The sequence below is a fragment of the Aquarana catesbeiana genome, linkage group LG06, assembly GCF_042186555.1.
Source record: "Aquarana catesbeiana isolate 2022-GZ linkage group LG06, ASM4218655v1, whole genome shotgun sequence".
NCBI classification, from domain to species: Eukaryota; Metazoa; Chordata; class Amphibia; order Anura; family Ranidae; genus Aquarana; species Aquarana catesbeiana.
Window position 1 is genome coordinate 14166090 of NC_133329.1, and position 16599 is coordinate 14182688.

The window sequence follows — 16599 nt, forward strand, 5'->3', positions numbered from 1 at the left end:
ATACTTCTGGGTTTTTTTCTTTCCTTTTCATTTATGTTTGTTTCTAGTATGTGTGATAGTTTTTATTGGCAATGTCAGGTGCACACTTCTATTGAGTGTTTTAGGGTTAATGTTGTTCAAGGGGGCAGTCCGTGTGGATCACATGATAGCCAATTAGATATAATGCTTCACTATTTAGCTTCATGTCCTTCATTATGTCTCTAGCTCTGAAGAAAATCGGTCAGCCGATTGAAATGCGTCAGCTAGACGCCCCCATTCTTTGACAGCCACCACCTGGATTGTACTAACCACCCCCTACTTTATTCATGGTGCATTTTTTTTCTCCCCTCAGCACATGCTGTTTGAAGAACTTTTTTCAGGATGTATGCTTACACTGAGTAACACAAGACTTCCTGTTTCTCCACGCCCTTCCCAGCTGTGATCCTGTCTGAGATTTTACAACCTCACTACCTACACATCTAGCCGAGCCGGCTTGCGGGGTGTCTTGGTTTAGCTGCATGCAGCTAGTGTTGTCTACTGTGTAACGCCGTACGGCTGTGGTGACTGGCGATATTGACACAACACTAGGAGATCAGCTACCAGGACCCCACAACTTCAGTCCTCTCCAAGTGCAGCTCACCACGGATCTTGGGATCAGACTGGAACGGCCCCCAAACTGAAGGAAACTATGTGCACGCTATAGCCGGCTATTGCTACCTCTCAGATCAGCTGTTCTTCCTCCCCCCTCCTCCACACTGCTCTTGCAGAGAAGGCAGAAGACGGAAGGTACATGACAGTCTATACTGCATCTGCTCTATACAAGCTGCTCTCCCCACTTTGATTTTGACTTTTACATTACACGGATAGCACGGCAGCTGACAGTACTGCTATCATTGTATCCTTCACAGAAACTATCTTATGAACTTTATTGCCTTGGTTCCCAGGGAACTTTCATTCCAGTCTTTAGGAACAGCAGGCTTAACACAGGTTTACTGTATCAGTGGTTTCAATTCTGTCATCCAATATTGCATATATTTTTCGTTTTATTACTTCATTGTTGTCCTTCATTGGTTTCCATACTGTTCCCTGGAGCAGGTATAGCAGGAAACAGTGTATTCATTTATTATATGGGGATATATACATGTACGTAGGGGGTACCAGGTGGTGTATCTGTCCTTTTGCACTTTTTTCAGTGGTGGAGGTTGGTTCTACTTTTTACTATGTGGGTGGAAACATTTTTATGCTAATATGACAATAAATTGTTTCTATTTGAATGAATCTATGGCCAGTGTGTTCCTCATTGGTTGACCCTGTCCTCTGACCCCTTTGGTCTCTCCCCCTTTTTTTCAATAATAGGTGTGAACTTGCATCTAAGTAACCCAACGCATTTCATGACATGGCGTCACTTCCTCGGGGGGTTGATTCACACACATTTGTCTAAAAAGTAGAAATAGTTTAGGAATATATGACACACATTATTAAATATATTCTGTTGATGTAAACATTGAATATCAACCCATACTTACAAATCTGCAAGACATCACATGCTCATGACCTCATGGTGGTCTCCTGGAAATGTCTGACCTGGGAACTGTGGGTGTGGGCCCACCAGTGCAAACAGGCCAAGATTAGGGATGAGCTTCGAGTTCGAGTCGAACTCATGTTCGACTCGAACATCGGCTGTTTGCAAGTTTGCTGGACAGCGAACAATTTGGGGTGTTCGTGGCAAATTCGAATTCCGCGGAACACCCTTTAAAAGTCTATGGGAGAAAGTGTTTGGGGACCTGGGTCCTGTCCCAGGGGACATGGAGAAGATGAAGAAGAGAAGAAGATGAAGAAGAGAAGATGAAGACAAGAGTGGGAGCCTCCCTTCATGCCATAGATTCGGAGCGGCCCGAGGAGAAGAAGGTAAGAAGATGCCGCGGAGGAGATGCTGGACGAGAACACCGGAGGAAGAACCAGAAGAGCCAGAAGAACCAGAAGAAGAAGAAGAAGATGAAGGAAGATAGAAGAAAGAAGAAGCATTTAAATAAAGGAATTGTCAAAAACTGTCTCTTGTCATTTTTAACATTTTTGACACTTTTTTAGTGAAATGGTAGGGGTACTTTTGTACCACCTTACCATTTCACACAGGGGGGAGGGCCGGGATCTGGGGGTCCCCTTGTTAAAGGGAGCTTCCAGATTCCGATAAGCCCCCCGCCCGCAGACCCCCACAACCACCGGCCAGGGTTGTGGGAAAGAGGCCCTTGTCCTCATCAACATGGGGACAAGGTGTTTTGGGGGGCTACCCCAAAGCACCCTCCCAATGTTGAGGGCATGTGGCCTGGTACGGTTCAGGAGGGGGGGGCGCTCTCTCATCCCCCCTCTTTTCCTGCGGCCTGCCAGGTTGCGTGCTCGGATAAGGGTCTGGTATGGAATTAAGGGGGACCCCACGTCATTTTTAAAAAAAAAAATTTGCCCAGGGTTCCCCTTAATATCCATACCAGACCTGAAGGGCCTGGTATGGAATTTAGGGGGACCCCCATGTCATTTATTTTTAAAATTTTGGCCGGGGTTCCCCTTAATATCCATACCAGACCTGAAGGGTCTGGTATGGAATTTAGGGGGACCCCCATGTCATTTTTTTTTATTTTGGCCGGGGTTCCCCTTAATATCCATACCAGACCTGAAGGGCCTGGTATGGAATTTAGGGGGACCCCCACGTCTTTTTTTTTTTTTAATTTTGGTTCGGGGTTCCCCTATGGGGAATTCCCATGCCGTTTTTATCAATGAACTTTTATGTGTATTGTCGGACCGACAATTCATTAATAGCTGCGAGTAGTTTTAAATGACTTTTTTTCCTTTGAAATGTCATTTTGCTGTCAAACTGTTCTAAACACGGGAAACATGCGCCCCTTTACAGGCATACTATAGACACCCCCCAGGTACAAAATTTAAAGGGATATTACACTTTTATTATTTCACTTTAAGCATTATTAAAATCACTGCTCCCGAAAAAATGTCCGTTTTTAAAACTTTTTTTTGCATTGATCCATGTCCCCTGGGGCAGGACCCGGGTCCCCAAACACTTTTTATGAGAATAACTTGCATATAAGCCTTTAAAATTAGCACTTTTGATTATTCATGTTCGTGTCCCATAGACTTCAACGGTGTTCGCGTGTTCGAACAAACTTTTTTCCCGTTCGCATGTTCTGGTGCGAACCGAACAGGGGGGTGTTCGGCTCATCCCTAGCCAAGATAGAAAGGCGGGCATGGAGAGCAATCCAACCAGTCCTCCACCGTGATGACTGTGAAAGATGTTTTTATGTGTTAGTATGCATAACATCAAAACTAACACACTGAAGTGTTGGCAATAAAAAAAAAAAATGATATCTGTGGAGTATGTGAGATGTATGTATACATGCATAAAAATGTGTGCAAAAAATGATGAATACCAAAAAAGGGAAAACAATGAAGCTCCACGGGAAGTGGAGAGTGTGAATGACCTGCTGAATTGGATGCAAAACCGCGTGAAGTATGTTGGCAAGTAAATTCCAAGTAAAAAAATGTATATTTGTACACATCAGTTGGACTATGCCTAGATATACATGGTCTATCTCAGTGGTGCAGGATCGCTGCCAAAGGAAAATTGAATAGTGACATGTAAAATGGGTGAAAAGGAAAGATATTGAATGGAAGTAAGCTACCATAATTAGACATGCTGATAAGGAGTGAGGAGTAATTTAGCCAACCAAAGAGGAGAGCATGCAGGACTAATGCTTCCCCACCCATCCTATTTGTATCCCTGCAGAGCTCCAGATGAGTCCCTCCCAACGTCACCTCTCAGAAAAGGGGGGGGGAGGAAGACATCTCCGCCATTCCCGACCATCTTGCAGAAAAAGCACAAACACATACTGGAGCGTTTAAAGCGGAGTTCCACCCAAAAATGGAACTTCCGCTTTAAGGGAAGGTGACCCCCCGACATGCCACATTCGGCATGTCATTTTTTTTGGGGGGGACCCTCTTTTCAGAGGGTTCCAGCTCCCACTTCCTCCCGGGGCGCCGGTGTCTTGTCGAATACAGTCCCCTATCATATAGTGTCCGCCCTGTACTGCGCAGGCGCAGTACGGAGGACAAATGAGACGCCGAAAGTCTCCGAAGTTTAACAGCTGATCATCAGCTGTACACGGCGCCTACGCTTTTATTCTCACCCTATGTCCAGGTTCATTCTCCACTATCCAAGTGGACATAGAGTTAGAATAAATAATTGCCGAGCGCAGCGAGGCCGTGCCCGAAGCGTGGCGAGCGAAGCGTCGTGTACAGCTGCTGGTCAGCTGATCAACTTCGGACACTTTCGGCATCTCCTTCTGCTCCGTACTGCGCAAGTGCTGCGCCTGCGCAGTACGGGGCGGACACTATGCGATAGGAGGACAGTTCTAGTCAGAACACCGGAAGCCAGTTCACCTCCCCCCCTCCCTCTCAGCAATCATCTGGAGGAAATTAGAGAAAATTGTTTCTGTATTTGTCACAATTAGGGAAGTGGGCAGCAACTCCTACTCTACAGACCTTTGGCATAACTTTGAAGTCTATCCCAATAAAATAGATTTACGTTTTTTGGTTGTAACATGACAAAATGTGGAAAATTTCACAACCCCCCAAATTTTTTATTTTTATTTTTTTCAAATCTTTCTAACTTTTTTGGGGGGCCTTGATAGGTTATTTGATTTAAAAAATGGTGATCCGCACCCCCTGGTGATCTTTGATCTATTCTATCTATTCTATCCACATTAGGAGGTTAGGTTTACTGTGATGTATTGGGAAATTTTCATTTAGTTTCGTTTCTACAGAACAGAGAGTATCAGATTTCTCCTGCAATAGAGGAGCAGCTCCAGAGGACTGGCAGACAGGCGAGGTTTATGTTTGCAGAGGGAGCTGGAAGGAATATTCTCCATGAAGACAGATTTGGGGATTTGACTGTTGCACTAATCAAGAGATCTTTACCCTCCTCATCTAAACTCTTTGACCATTTAGAACGACATGACAGAGTCTCCTGAAAGCTGCTAAGGGCTGTAAAGGTGAGGTGAGTATAATTGGGTGACAGGCTGGAAAATAAATGTTTTAGAGACTTTATAAATTCTTTTTTAGATTTACTAAAGCTATTTATTAGGATGACATGCCTAAACCACAAACAAAATCAAGCAGGCTCTTGCATTATATATTGTAGTTAATGGTATATCTAAAGTCAATTGTACAACTCAGTTATATATATAGGGGTGATTTAAACTTAAAATTTAAATTTCGATTTAAAACAGTTATGGCCATATGTTAGGCTAATAAGCTAGGGATTATCAAACTAACGGCATGTGGGGCTGGGCACAGCTCTGGGGAACATGTAACTAATTGAATAACATTTTTAAAAAGAAAAATCCCTTTGGTGAGGAGCAGCTTTTTTAACCACCTCAATTCCGGACACTTTCATCCCCTTTCCTGCCCCGGCCAATTTTCAGCGCTCTCACACTTTAAATGACAATTACTCATACAACACTGTAATCATATGTAATTGTTTTCATTTTTTTTCATACAAATAGAGCTTTCTTTTGGTGGTATTTCATAACCACTGTATTTTTTTTTTTGCTCACTATAAACAAAAAATGACTGAAGATTTAAAAATAGTTTTTCTGAGTTTCTGTTTTAAAATTTTATTCAATCACCACTGAGTTTTTTTATTTCTTTTGCGGTACAAATGATAAAAAAAAGACCATTTTTCTTAGATTCTGTTCTAAAATTTAGCAAATAAGCAATTTGTCTTAATAAATTGCGACCAAAATTGATGCTGCTACATTTCTTTGGTAAAAATAAACCAAATCAGTGTATATTATAGATAGTACTGATCATTGAAAATTGAGAAATTCTGATGTACTGACGGCCTTCTCCATTCTTGAAAAAAAAAAATATAATCTAAATATATATCATAAAAAGGGAAAGAGAAGGGGGGGGAAAGATAGGGACCCCCCCTCCTCAAATAAATGGGACTTTGGAGGAAAATGTTGAGTCTAGTAGGTGAAAATCAAACACGTTTGATAAAAAGTTAACAATATTTATTGAAATATGATTAAAAATAGCATTGTCAAAAACATGTACAGACATATGACCATCCAGTAGTAAATTTCAAAATTCATACGTGACTAAAGCCAACATGTTTCGTAAAAGGATTTTCGCTTCATCAGGGCTAGACACAATGTCATTGATTCATTTAAACTGTGTAAACAATGAACAGTCTCGAATTACATAATGGTCATACATGAAATCGAATCATAACAATAGAAAAACAATAGAAAAACATCAGTTACATAGAATTATTGCTCACCTACTATTAAAATTTTTTCTTCAAAAGAATAAGGCTATTGCCACCATTCACCGGACATCAACCGCCGAAAGGGGGAGAGAGAGAAGGGGGGGGGAAGGGGGGAAAGAAAAGGGGGAAGGAGGAGAGGAGAGAAAGAAAGAGATTGCTTGGGGTACAGGACACAGTCTGCCAGTTAATTGCTTAGGATGCCTTCATCTTTATTGCAGGGAGGGAGAGAAAACAGTCTACCCCAGTTTATGGTGGATGGCCATTAAATATACCATGCCTGTGTCCATAGTATCCCAGTGTAGTAATTTAAATAGGACAATTAATCCTAATGAGGCAACAGGTTTAAGGTAATTCAAAAGAGGCACCAAACCTATAAATGATAGTGGTGCAAGGGCCCTGTTATTTATTTGTCCCTAAAGTTATAACAATAGTCCCCCATTAAAGGATACATCCATACAAATAAAGCAAAGCAAGTCCGTCCAAACGAATCTCAACTTACCCCTAAGTGTAGAGATAGAGGGAGAGGAGCTATGATGGCTCCTAGTCAAATGGTTGTGCGTCTGCCCATCGCAATGGATGGTCGCAGGATGCGTCTACCAGACAACACCGGAGCCTCCATCTTTAAAATGGTGTGGTCCCACCGGAAGCAATCAGGTCAAAACTGACCTCCGGCATTGCTTCCGGTCCGGACGTCCCTGCAAGGATGCGCGCGCATCGAGGGGGGCGGACGCATGCGCATTCCACCTCCCAGGACGCGCGCGCATTGCCCATACTTCGCCGTCGGCGTGAAGGGCACATAGGGGCGGAAGAGACAGCTCCGCCCCCTACGCAGGGACGTCCGAGTCCTCCCACCTAAGGCATCCGTTGCCAGCAGGCAGTGGGAGCGATCCAGGAACATGGGGGAAAGCATATATAGTGGTCCAACATGGACCAAATACCTTGAGTTTGATAAATGAAAATTTATAAACAGCAGCAAAAATACAAAACAGAAACAATTTATGCATGGTTCTTATGAATAATATTCCAATCTAGTCAATCATAATTTAGGTGAAGCAAAAGAAGACAAGGGGGGGTGTGGGGCTAGTCATCCTGTATTTCCATCATCACATATGGAAAGTAGCACCATCTAGTGGATATGGATATATCGTTTGTGGAGCTGTATAACTGAAGATGAGTGAGGGCCTGCCAACGGTATCCCATATGTATCCTGGGTGACACATATATGGATATAAAGACTCGTAGCAGATTGTATATGTGATTTCAGTTATTTGTTTGTGACTTGGTAATTTACTCCAGGAAAAATCATCATAGAAAGGGCTTGAAGGAGAGTGCAGTGTTGAGGCCAGCGGATAAGTCGCACGTTGGTTAAATATCCATCTGGCCTCACGCTGCAATATTATTATAATCTGAATATATAAACTCGCGCTGTTGGTGTAGAAAATAGGGTAATAAAAAATGATTGAAGCTGCTAGACACAAAGTGCTAAACACTGGATTATTGTGTATTCTCCATTCTTGAGGCTCTAACAAGCCAGGACAGTACAAATATCCCTTGTAATAGCAACAAAGTTAAATAAAAAAATAAAAAAATTAATAAAAATAATTTTAGTCCCAAAGGTTACATAAAACCCCCAAACGTTATATATATATATTTATATTTTTGATATTTTTTTTAAAAACAATCGCCTTAGAGAATAAAATATTTGTATTTTCAATTTTTTAAGTCACCCAGTATTAGCATAACATTTTAAGGAACACAAAAGTTCAGTTAAAAAATATACAATAAAGTTGATTTTAGGGCACGTAAATGCAATAACTTGCAAACCCAATTATTGGTCAAATATAAAAGATAAGGTCGTGCTTAGATAAACAACATCCCAAACATGCCAAAAAGGCGCCAAACTTCAGTACCCTAGATTTTTTTATAGGCAATGCCATCTTTTGGCTATAGCGTGGTTGGCAAGTTGTTAAGGTGGCCATACACCGTACAATCCAAGTCTACAATCTATTTTTAAAAAAAGGTGAAAAATAACTGGGCATCAAAAATAAATAATATTAACCATCTATGCTGCAGAGTCCTATATGTGACACAAACACACAGAAATCAAGTGAAAAAAATATTGACTCTCGCTTAAAACAAAAAACTAACATGTGTATGACTGAAAAAAGTTCCCAGCCTACTTGTGAACAAATATTGTATAAACATATGATAAGATGTGGCAAAACTAAATACCAGGTTGGGAGATTAGTCCCACTTCCCCTTAAAGGAAATATATCCAAAAGCAAATCAAATTAGTACATAAAACGTGAAGGATTGCAATATATAAGGAGAGCAAAATAACTTAATTTAGAAAAAGTGTAAAAAAAGGAAGTCCGTGTACAAAAACACCCCAAAAGTGCTGTAATTATGCCAAAAAGTGTCCAATTGTATGAAATCCCAGATGTGTGGGTCCACCACCATAAGTGAAGTGCCTGGCCGCTTACCGGAACCCCATGACCCCCCGTTACAAAGGGTCTAAATGGGCATTGTAGTCCTGTTGCTTCGGACAGCCCAGGAACCAGAATGGAGACCGGATTGGAACCTCTGAAGCTGTAGTGCTGTAAAAGCTGTATTGCGGATGGATCCACAGAGAAAGGCAAAGCTCAGCCCTCAATGGAGTATGGACATCATATGGGGGAAACAGAAGAAGGCTCCCATAGTGTAAAATCAATTGGTATTTATTAAAAAAATATAGTAAACACTCACATGTAAAAAAGCAATTGTCCTCTGATGAGAGGCAGTCTGTGACACCGGCCGGATGTTCACAGGCCACCCGTCCTGCTGGAGTAACAACGACAGAGGGAGGTGACGCGATGGCACCGCTGAGCGTCACCTCACTCTGTCGTTGTTACTCCAGTAGGACGGGCGGCCTGTGAACATCCGGCCGGTGTCACAGACTGCCTCTCATCAGAGGACAATTGCTTTTTTACATGTGAGTGTTTACTATATTTTTTTAATAAATACCAATTGATTTTACACTATGGGAGCCTTCTTCTGTTTCCCCCATATGATGTCCATACTCCATTGAGGGCTGAGCTTTGCCTTTCCCTGTGGATCCATCCGCAATACAGCTTTTACAGCACTACAGCTTCAGAGGTTCCAATCCGGTCTCCATTCTGGTTCCTGGGCTGTCCGAAGCAGCAGGACTACAATGCCCATTTAGACCCTCTGTAACGGGGGGGATCATGGGGTTCCGGTAAGCGGCCAGGCACTTCACTTATGGTGGTGGACCCACACATCTGGGATTTCATACAATTGGACACTTTTTGGCATAATTACAGCACTTTTGGGGTGTTTTTGTACACGGACTTCCTTTTTTTACACTTTTTCTAAATTAAGTTATTTTGCTCTCCCTATATATTGCAATCCCTCACGTTTTATGTACTAATTTGATTTGCTATTGGATATATTTCCTTTAAGGGGAAGTGGGACTAATCTCCCAACCTGGTATTTAGTTTTGCCACATCTTATCATATGTTTATACAATATTTGTTAACAAGTAGGCTGGGAACTTTTTTCAGTCATACACATGTTCGTTTTTTGTTTTAAGCGTGAGTCAATATTTTTCTCACAATCTCTTTTAGGTCTACCATCAGCCATGTAGTTCAAGGTCCTGTCTGACTTGATACTAGATGAATGGATTTTTCAGGTAGGTCCTCCTATTCCATAGTTTTGGCAAAAAAAATTGTACAGAGATTGCATTGTGTATGGCCAGGTTTCTACAAGTACATAGGAGGGAGTGGATGGACCCACTTGGCTGTCAGGCTCCATTTCCAATCCCTGCATTGAGGGAACTCATGTTCCCACACTTGTTTTTTGTGGGCGTTTTAGAGCGTTTTTGCTCGCCAAGCATAGAGCAGCCCATTCACTACACTATGCACGATAAACGCCCCAAAGGTGGTTTTTTAGGATGGAACGTGGTGTATTTTTTTACCGTGCTTTTTGGTGCATTTTCAGCACGTTTGTCACATGGCAGATCATGGCATATATTCATCAGCACGCCAATGGATTATCAAATGTCGTCCAAAGCTTTTATTACAGAAAGACCACATCACAAAGGACCAACTGCAACATTTCGGAGCCGTGCAGGACCCCTTCATCAGGAGTGTGATAAAGTACGCACAGTGGGATGACAATATTTAAAAGTTCTATCCACTATTCGAGCAAAAGGGTGGCAAAATTAGCACATTCCATAACATTTTATATTCAACACTTTAATATTGCGAGTTCTGCTTCCTCATATTGCGAGTTCTGCTTCCTCATCCTCATATTAGTGGAAGGGAGCATTGGGGGGGTGTCGTACCCTAAAGAGTGTATCCCTTTATTCATATTAAAGTGGAGGTAAACCCATCCATTTAACAGTTAAAAAAAAACAGTTACATTTCCGGCACGTGGCGGGAATGTAACTGTCCTATTGGTTGTGCTCTCAGCCAAACTGTCAAACCATCCAATGGCTGGTGTCATAACTGATCACATGTGCAGCACCATGGCAGTTGAAGATTAAAATGAGGCCAAGATGGCAGCTTCCTTGGCTAAAGATGATAGGAGGGTTCACTTCCACTTTAAAGTTGTCACAACTGGTGGAGCCTGGTGTTGCCATTCCCAGGGAAGCCCACTCCCATCCAATCAGAGTGAACCACATTGACCACTCTACTTAAAACCATTTTTCTTTACTTAAAGTGATTGTAAACAATCACCTTGTAAAACAAACCATTCTGCTTAAAATAGAAAATAAAGGCAAAACATTTTTTGTATAGATATAAAAAACATCATAAATACCGTATTTATCGGCGTATAACACACACTTTTCCCCCCTGAAAATAGGGGTCAAATTACGGGTAAGTGTTATATGCTGACAGCGTACCTCGGAGGGCAAGGAGGGGGACGAGCGCCGCCGGAATTCACCGAGCCGTCATCTCCTTCCCACTCGGCTCTCATTTCACACACACAGTCCTGCTTCCGCCACCTGAATTGGACCAGTGTTCTGTCTATCACAGGAGCTGGTCCAATGCCGATGGCCAAGGCAGGACTGTGTTTATGACTGCCGACTGAGAGCCGAGTAAACAGAAGATGGCGGCTCGTGATTTCCTGCACTATTCAGGCTGCATTGATGGGAGAGGGTGAGGCTGCAGATGGGCATTGATCAGGCTGCATTGGTGGGGGATGGGCTGTAGATGGGCATTGATCAGGCTGCATTGATGGGAGAGGGTGAGGCTGCAGATGGGCATTGATCAGGCTGCATTGATGGGAGATGATGAGGCTGCAGATGAGCATTGAGGCTAAAAATTTGCATTAATTAGGCTGCATTGATGGGAGATGGGCTGCAGATGGGCATTGATCAGGCTGCATTGATGGGAGATGTGCTGCCGATGGGCATTGATCAGGCTACATTGATGGGAGATGGGCTGCCGATGGGCATTGATCAGGCTACATTGATGGGAGATGGGCTGCAGATGGGCATTGATCAGGCTGCATTGATGGGAGATGGGCTGCAGATGGGCATTGATCAGGCTGCATTGATGGGAGATGGGCTGCAGATGGGCATTGAAGCTAAAAATGGGCATTAATCAGGCTGCATTGATGGGGGATGGGCTGTAGCTGGGCATTGATCAGGCTGCATTGATAAGAGATGGTGAGGCTGCAGATGAGCATTGAGGCTAAAAATGGGCATTAATCGGGCTGCATTGATGGGAGGGGGGCTGTAGATGGGCATTGATCAGGCTGCAATGATGGGCACTGATCCTTATTTTACTTCAAAGTTGTTAATTTAAAAAATATTTTTTTCCCTGACACTTTCCTCTTAAAATGAAGGTGCGTGTTATACACCGATAAATATGGTAAATTTTTTCCCTCTTTTATAAGTGATCGCATTCCCTCTGTTCTCAGCTGCATAAGAGCTGGGGGGAAGGGAAGCAGCAGCACACTGAGCTTCCCAATGAATGGTTGTGAGGGGGGGGGTGCCAGGACAAGTCTGATCATTGGAGGAGAGCAGGCTGAGTTCCCAGCACAGCTGAAGAACTGGCCATGGTGTGCTTTCCTGCTTACTGTGGTCCGTTTTGAATAGAAAAGCAGAGGGACTGGCAGGTAGACCAAGGATTTTGCATAAAAGAAGAAATACAAAGGGAACAGGAGACTTTCTCGTACATGGTACAGCAGCCACATATTAGGAATATGAAGTGTTGGAGTAACAAACGCTTTACCTTTTATTTCATCACATAGAGGACAAAAAGTGCCCTATGTGATGATTTTTTGATGACAGGTTCTCTTAAATGAGACATCACTTAAAGTGGGGTTCCACCCAGGGGGGCCGTCCAAAAAAAAAAAAATTAAAAGTCAGCAGCTACAAATACTGCAGCTACTGACTTTTAATTGGACACTCACCTGTCCCTGGGTCCAGCGATGCGGGGGATCGAGGCCCCGCTCGTCTCCCCCCTCCGCTCGTCGGCGCCGGCATTTCAACTGTGGGCGCCGGGCTGTGGCTTCACAGCCTGGCACCCACTGCGCATGCGCGAGCGGCGCCGTGCGCCGTGATTGGCCGCTCAATCACCTGGGACCTGAATTGGGTCCCAGATGATTGACAGGAGGGAGGGAGCAGAGCGGAGCCCTTCCTGTGCCGAGGAGGAAGTGATGTCACCAGCCCAGGCTAATGGACAGGCAGACTACGATGGACCACCTAGCAACAGGCATTTAGAGGTAAGTAAAAAAAAAAAAAATATCCAAATGTTTTTTTGTTTTTTTTTTTAGAATTTTTTAGATAGGTTTGTTTTTTTGGGTGGAACCCCACTTTAAGGAGCACATCACATTGCATTAAATTGTTTCCTGGCCGGGAAGACATTGAGTGGCCGGTAGGGATGGGCCATATACCACCCTGTTCAGTTTGCAGCAAAACTCCCAAACAGGGAAAATGTTCTAATCCAAACAGCGAACCCAATTGAAGTCTACTGGTGCCAAACAGGAAAAATAAAAAGGCTTATATACAAGCAATTGGCCATACAAAGGGTATGGGGGTCTGGGTACTGCCCTGGGAAACATGTATCAATAAAAAATAAATAAATAAAAACAAACGTTTTTTCCACAGCAGTGATTTTAATGATGCTTTAAGTGCAACACTATAAATGATAAATTCCTTTAAATATTTAAATATAGTCCCGGGGGGGTCCCCTTAATGTGCCTGTAAACTGGCGCATCTGTAGCATGCAGAAAACATGCTGCAGCAAAATTTTAAATTAAAATTTCTAAAAGATTAAAAAAAGCGAGTCAAATCACATTTAAAATGACTTGCGCTTACAATTGCCAGCACCTGGCTATAGAAAACATAAAGATCAAAATGACGTGGGGTCTCCCCCCAGTCTATACCAGGCCCTTTGGGTCTAGTATGGGTTTTAAAGGGGAACCCCACGCCAAAAAAAAAATGGTGTGGGGTCCCCCCCGCAAAATCCATACCAGACCCTTATCCAAGCATGCAGCCCAGCAGATCAGGAAAGAGGAGAGGATGAGCGAGCGACCCCCCCCCCGAATCATACCAGGCCACATGCCCTCAACATAGGAGGGTGGGTGCTTTGGGGCAGGGGTCTCTGCACCTTTTCCCCATGTTAATGGGAATAAGGGCCTCTTTCCGACAACCCTGGGCTTATCGGAATCTGGAAGCCCCCTCTAACAAGGAGGCCCCTAAATCCCGCCCCCCTTCTGACATCAGTGCATTGCAGGATGTTCGTTGGGGCAAACACCCGCCGAACACCCTGCAAATTCGGGTGTTTGGCGAATGTTCGGCCCAAACTCATGCTCTGGCCGAACTGTTCGACCATCCCCTTTAAAAAACGTTGCTTTCTGGGTCAGCAACAAGGAGGGATGGAGAGTACACATGTGCAATTAGTTTTGGTCTGAATATAAATTTGGATACATTTTTGGTTGTTTGGCGAATGAATGAATGAAATAGTAATGAATTTCATTGAAATTTGTTTTGTTTTGACCCTTATCCGCGTATGCAGCCTGGCATGCCAGGAAGGGGGGGGCGAGCAAGCATCCCCCTCCTGAACCATTTCAGGCCATATGCCCCCCTAAAGCACCTTGTCCCTGTGTTGATGGGGACAAGGGGCTGTTCCCCACAACCCTGGCCCTGTATTTGTGGGGGTGACTTATTGGAATCTGAAAGCCCCCTTTAACAAGAGGGCCCTCAGATCCCCCCTTTTCACAAGAATGAGTATAGCGTTCATAGTGCCCCTACTCATCCACCAAAAAAGTGTAGCGTGAAAAAAAGGCAGTTTTTGACAAGTCCTTTATTAAATTAAAAAAAACAAATAAAAATGTCTCCCAAAATAGATCCAACATCAATCAATGAACGCCAGTGGCCAACCCAAAAAAAGAAAAAAAAGCTCTGCACCCAATGAAGGCTCCCACCTTCTGACACCCCCACTGTCTGACAGTTCTTAAAAAACTAAGGGGCAGGGCAACCTGATGACCTCACCCTGTGACCCCCCCTTCATTGAGCCAGCATGTCCCCTTGTTGATTCATTAACCCCCCATATTGAGGGCATGTAGCCTGGTCCAGGAGAGGGGGGACGCTTGTTCGTCCTCCATCCCCTTTTCTGGCCTGCTGGGCTGCAGAAGGGTTTGGCATTGATTTTTTACCATTTTGGCTTGGGGTTTCCCTTAAAATCCATACCAGGCCGAAGGGCATGGTATGGATTGGAGGCGGAGCACGCTCTTTTTTCTGAATTTTTATTTGCCGGCAATTCTGTTTACATTAAGCTGTCATCGGGCAAGCACGTTGACAGCTGATGAGTCATCGGTTGTTAAGGACTGGACGGGCCAGCTGTTCTTCACACAGAATTCGAATTGGTTGAACATTTTTCACCCGATCCAAATTCAAATACTTCAGAAAATTTGGAATTCATTCAAAAATTATTAAACAAGACTAAACAAATTCCAAAATGAATCAACAAAATGTAATTAATAAGGAATCTATCCAAAACTAAACAAATTTTCCAATTCTGCACATGTGTAGTGGAGAGCGGACGTATGTCTGCTTGGCTCCCTCCCCCCTACCCAACGCCATTCGCTATGTCAATTGCGGGCCTTCAGATGGGCAAGTGGAGCCCAGGATACATGGCGGGAGTTTGCAGTGGGAGGGGGGGCACTTTTATGGGGGATTTGTGGAAGCAATCGAACAGCAGCGCTGCCACCCGAATGCTACCTTCTGACAGGCAGGAATCTTCTTGTAAGATTTACACACAATCCCGGTGGTGGTAGCCACTGGAAATGTGTGTAAACTCCCCCCCCCCACGTCAGGTTTATACGACGTACGGACCTGGCAGCAAAAGGGTTAATGTAGTCATTTTGTGTCAACGGTTTGTATATTTGGCTTTAAACGGTTTCTATCTTAACCAATATCTCAATGTTATAGGGCATATTCCATCAAACTCCATATGGTGAGATGGAAGAATTCAACATCCCACCATGTGACCCAATTCCTGATGAGTCCGGAGTCACATCACAGAATGACATTTATGAAGAAAACCAAAATGAGAAATCTGAAGATGTTCCACGTCAGCAAAGCAACACTGACACGTACAAAGCAAGTCCACAAGAAAGAGTTCTACACCCACAATGTGACTCCTCCTCCGAGGAACCCAAAGCTGAACCTGACCTTAACACATCACCACAGACAGAACCCCTGCAAAATGTCAAGGACCTCGTTGATAGTGACAGTGAAATGGATGTAGAAATGGCATCAGATGTACTCTTTGTAGAATTTTCTGATGAAGAGCATACATCTCCTGAAAACACCGCACACAGGTGAGTGAGTACAAGATTATAACATAGTTATAGTAATTTCCAGGCAAATGGCTAAGCATGAAGATAAATTAAACCTATGAGAGCGGATTTACCTGGTAAAGGTTTTATATCCCGGTCTATACAGGCTTGCTGCTGGCCAATTTTTAATCTTCTTTAAAATTTGTGTTCCATTAAAGTGGATGTAAACCCTCACATATACCCAGTGAAGTGAACAGCCTCAGATGACACACAGAGATGAAACAAATCCTCCTACATAAGTTTTACATGTATATCTGCAGTCTACTCTTGCCTATACCTCTTTAAAAAGGTAGATCGTCCATCAGCAGCACAGACGAGGGGTCGGAAAGAGTGCAGTTACAGAATGTGAGAGCTGAAAGGCACACACCCCCCTCCACACAGCAGAAGATTTGTGTTCCAGTGGCAGAACTATCAGGGTCACAACAGTCGTCCCC

At 43.5% G+C, this 16599-nt stretch overlaps 1 protein-coding gene across 2 annotated transcripts in view; it reads left to right on the plus strand.

Annotated features, from left to right (window-relative positions):
• Positions 1 to 4805: 4805 nt before the first annotated feature.
• The window catches only part of LOC141148164 (interferon-induced very large GTPase 1-like), a 33397-nt gene continuing 21603 nt past the window's right edge, over positions 4806 to 16599 (plus strand). The window contains exons 1-2 of one of the 2 annotated variants that reach the window (XM_073635349.1): positions 4806 to 5038; positions 15756 to 16147. In XM_073635349.1, the coding sequence (XP_073491450.1) occupies positions 15786 to 16147 (362 nt within the window). In that variant the 5' untranslated portion in view covers positions 4806 to 5038; positions 15756 to 15785. The remainder of the gene's footprint in view (positions 5039 to 15755; positions 16148 to 16599) is intronic. The other variant, XM_073635350.1, reaches the window with a different exon arrangement.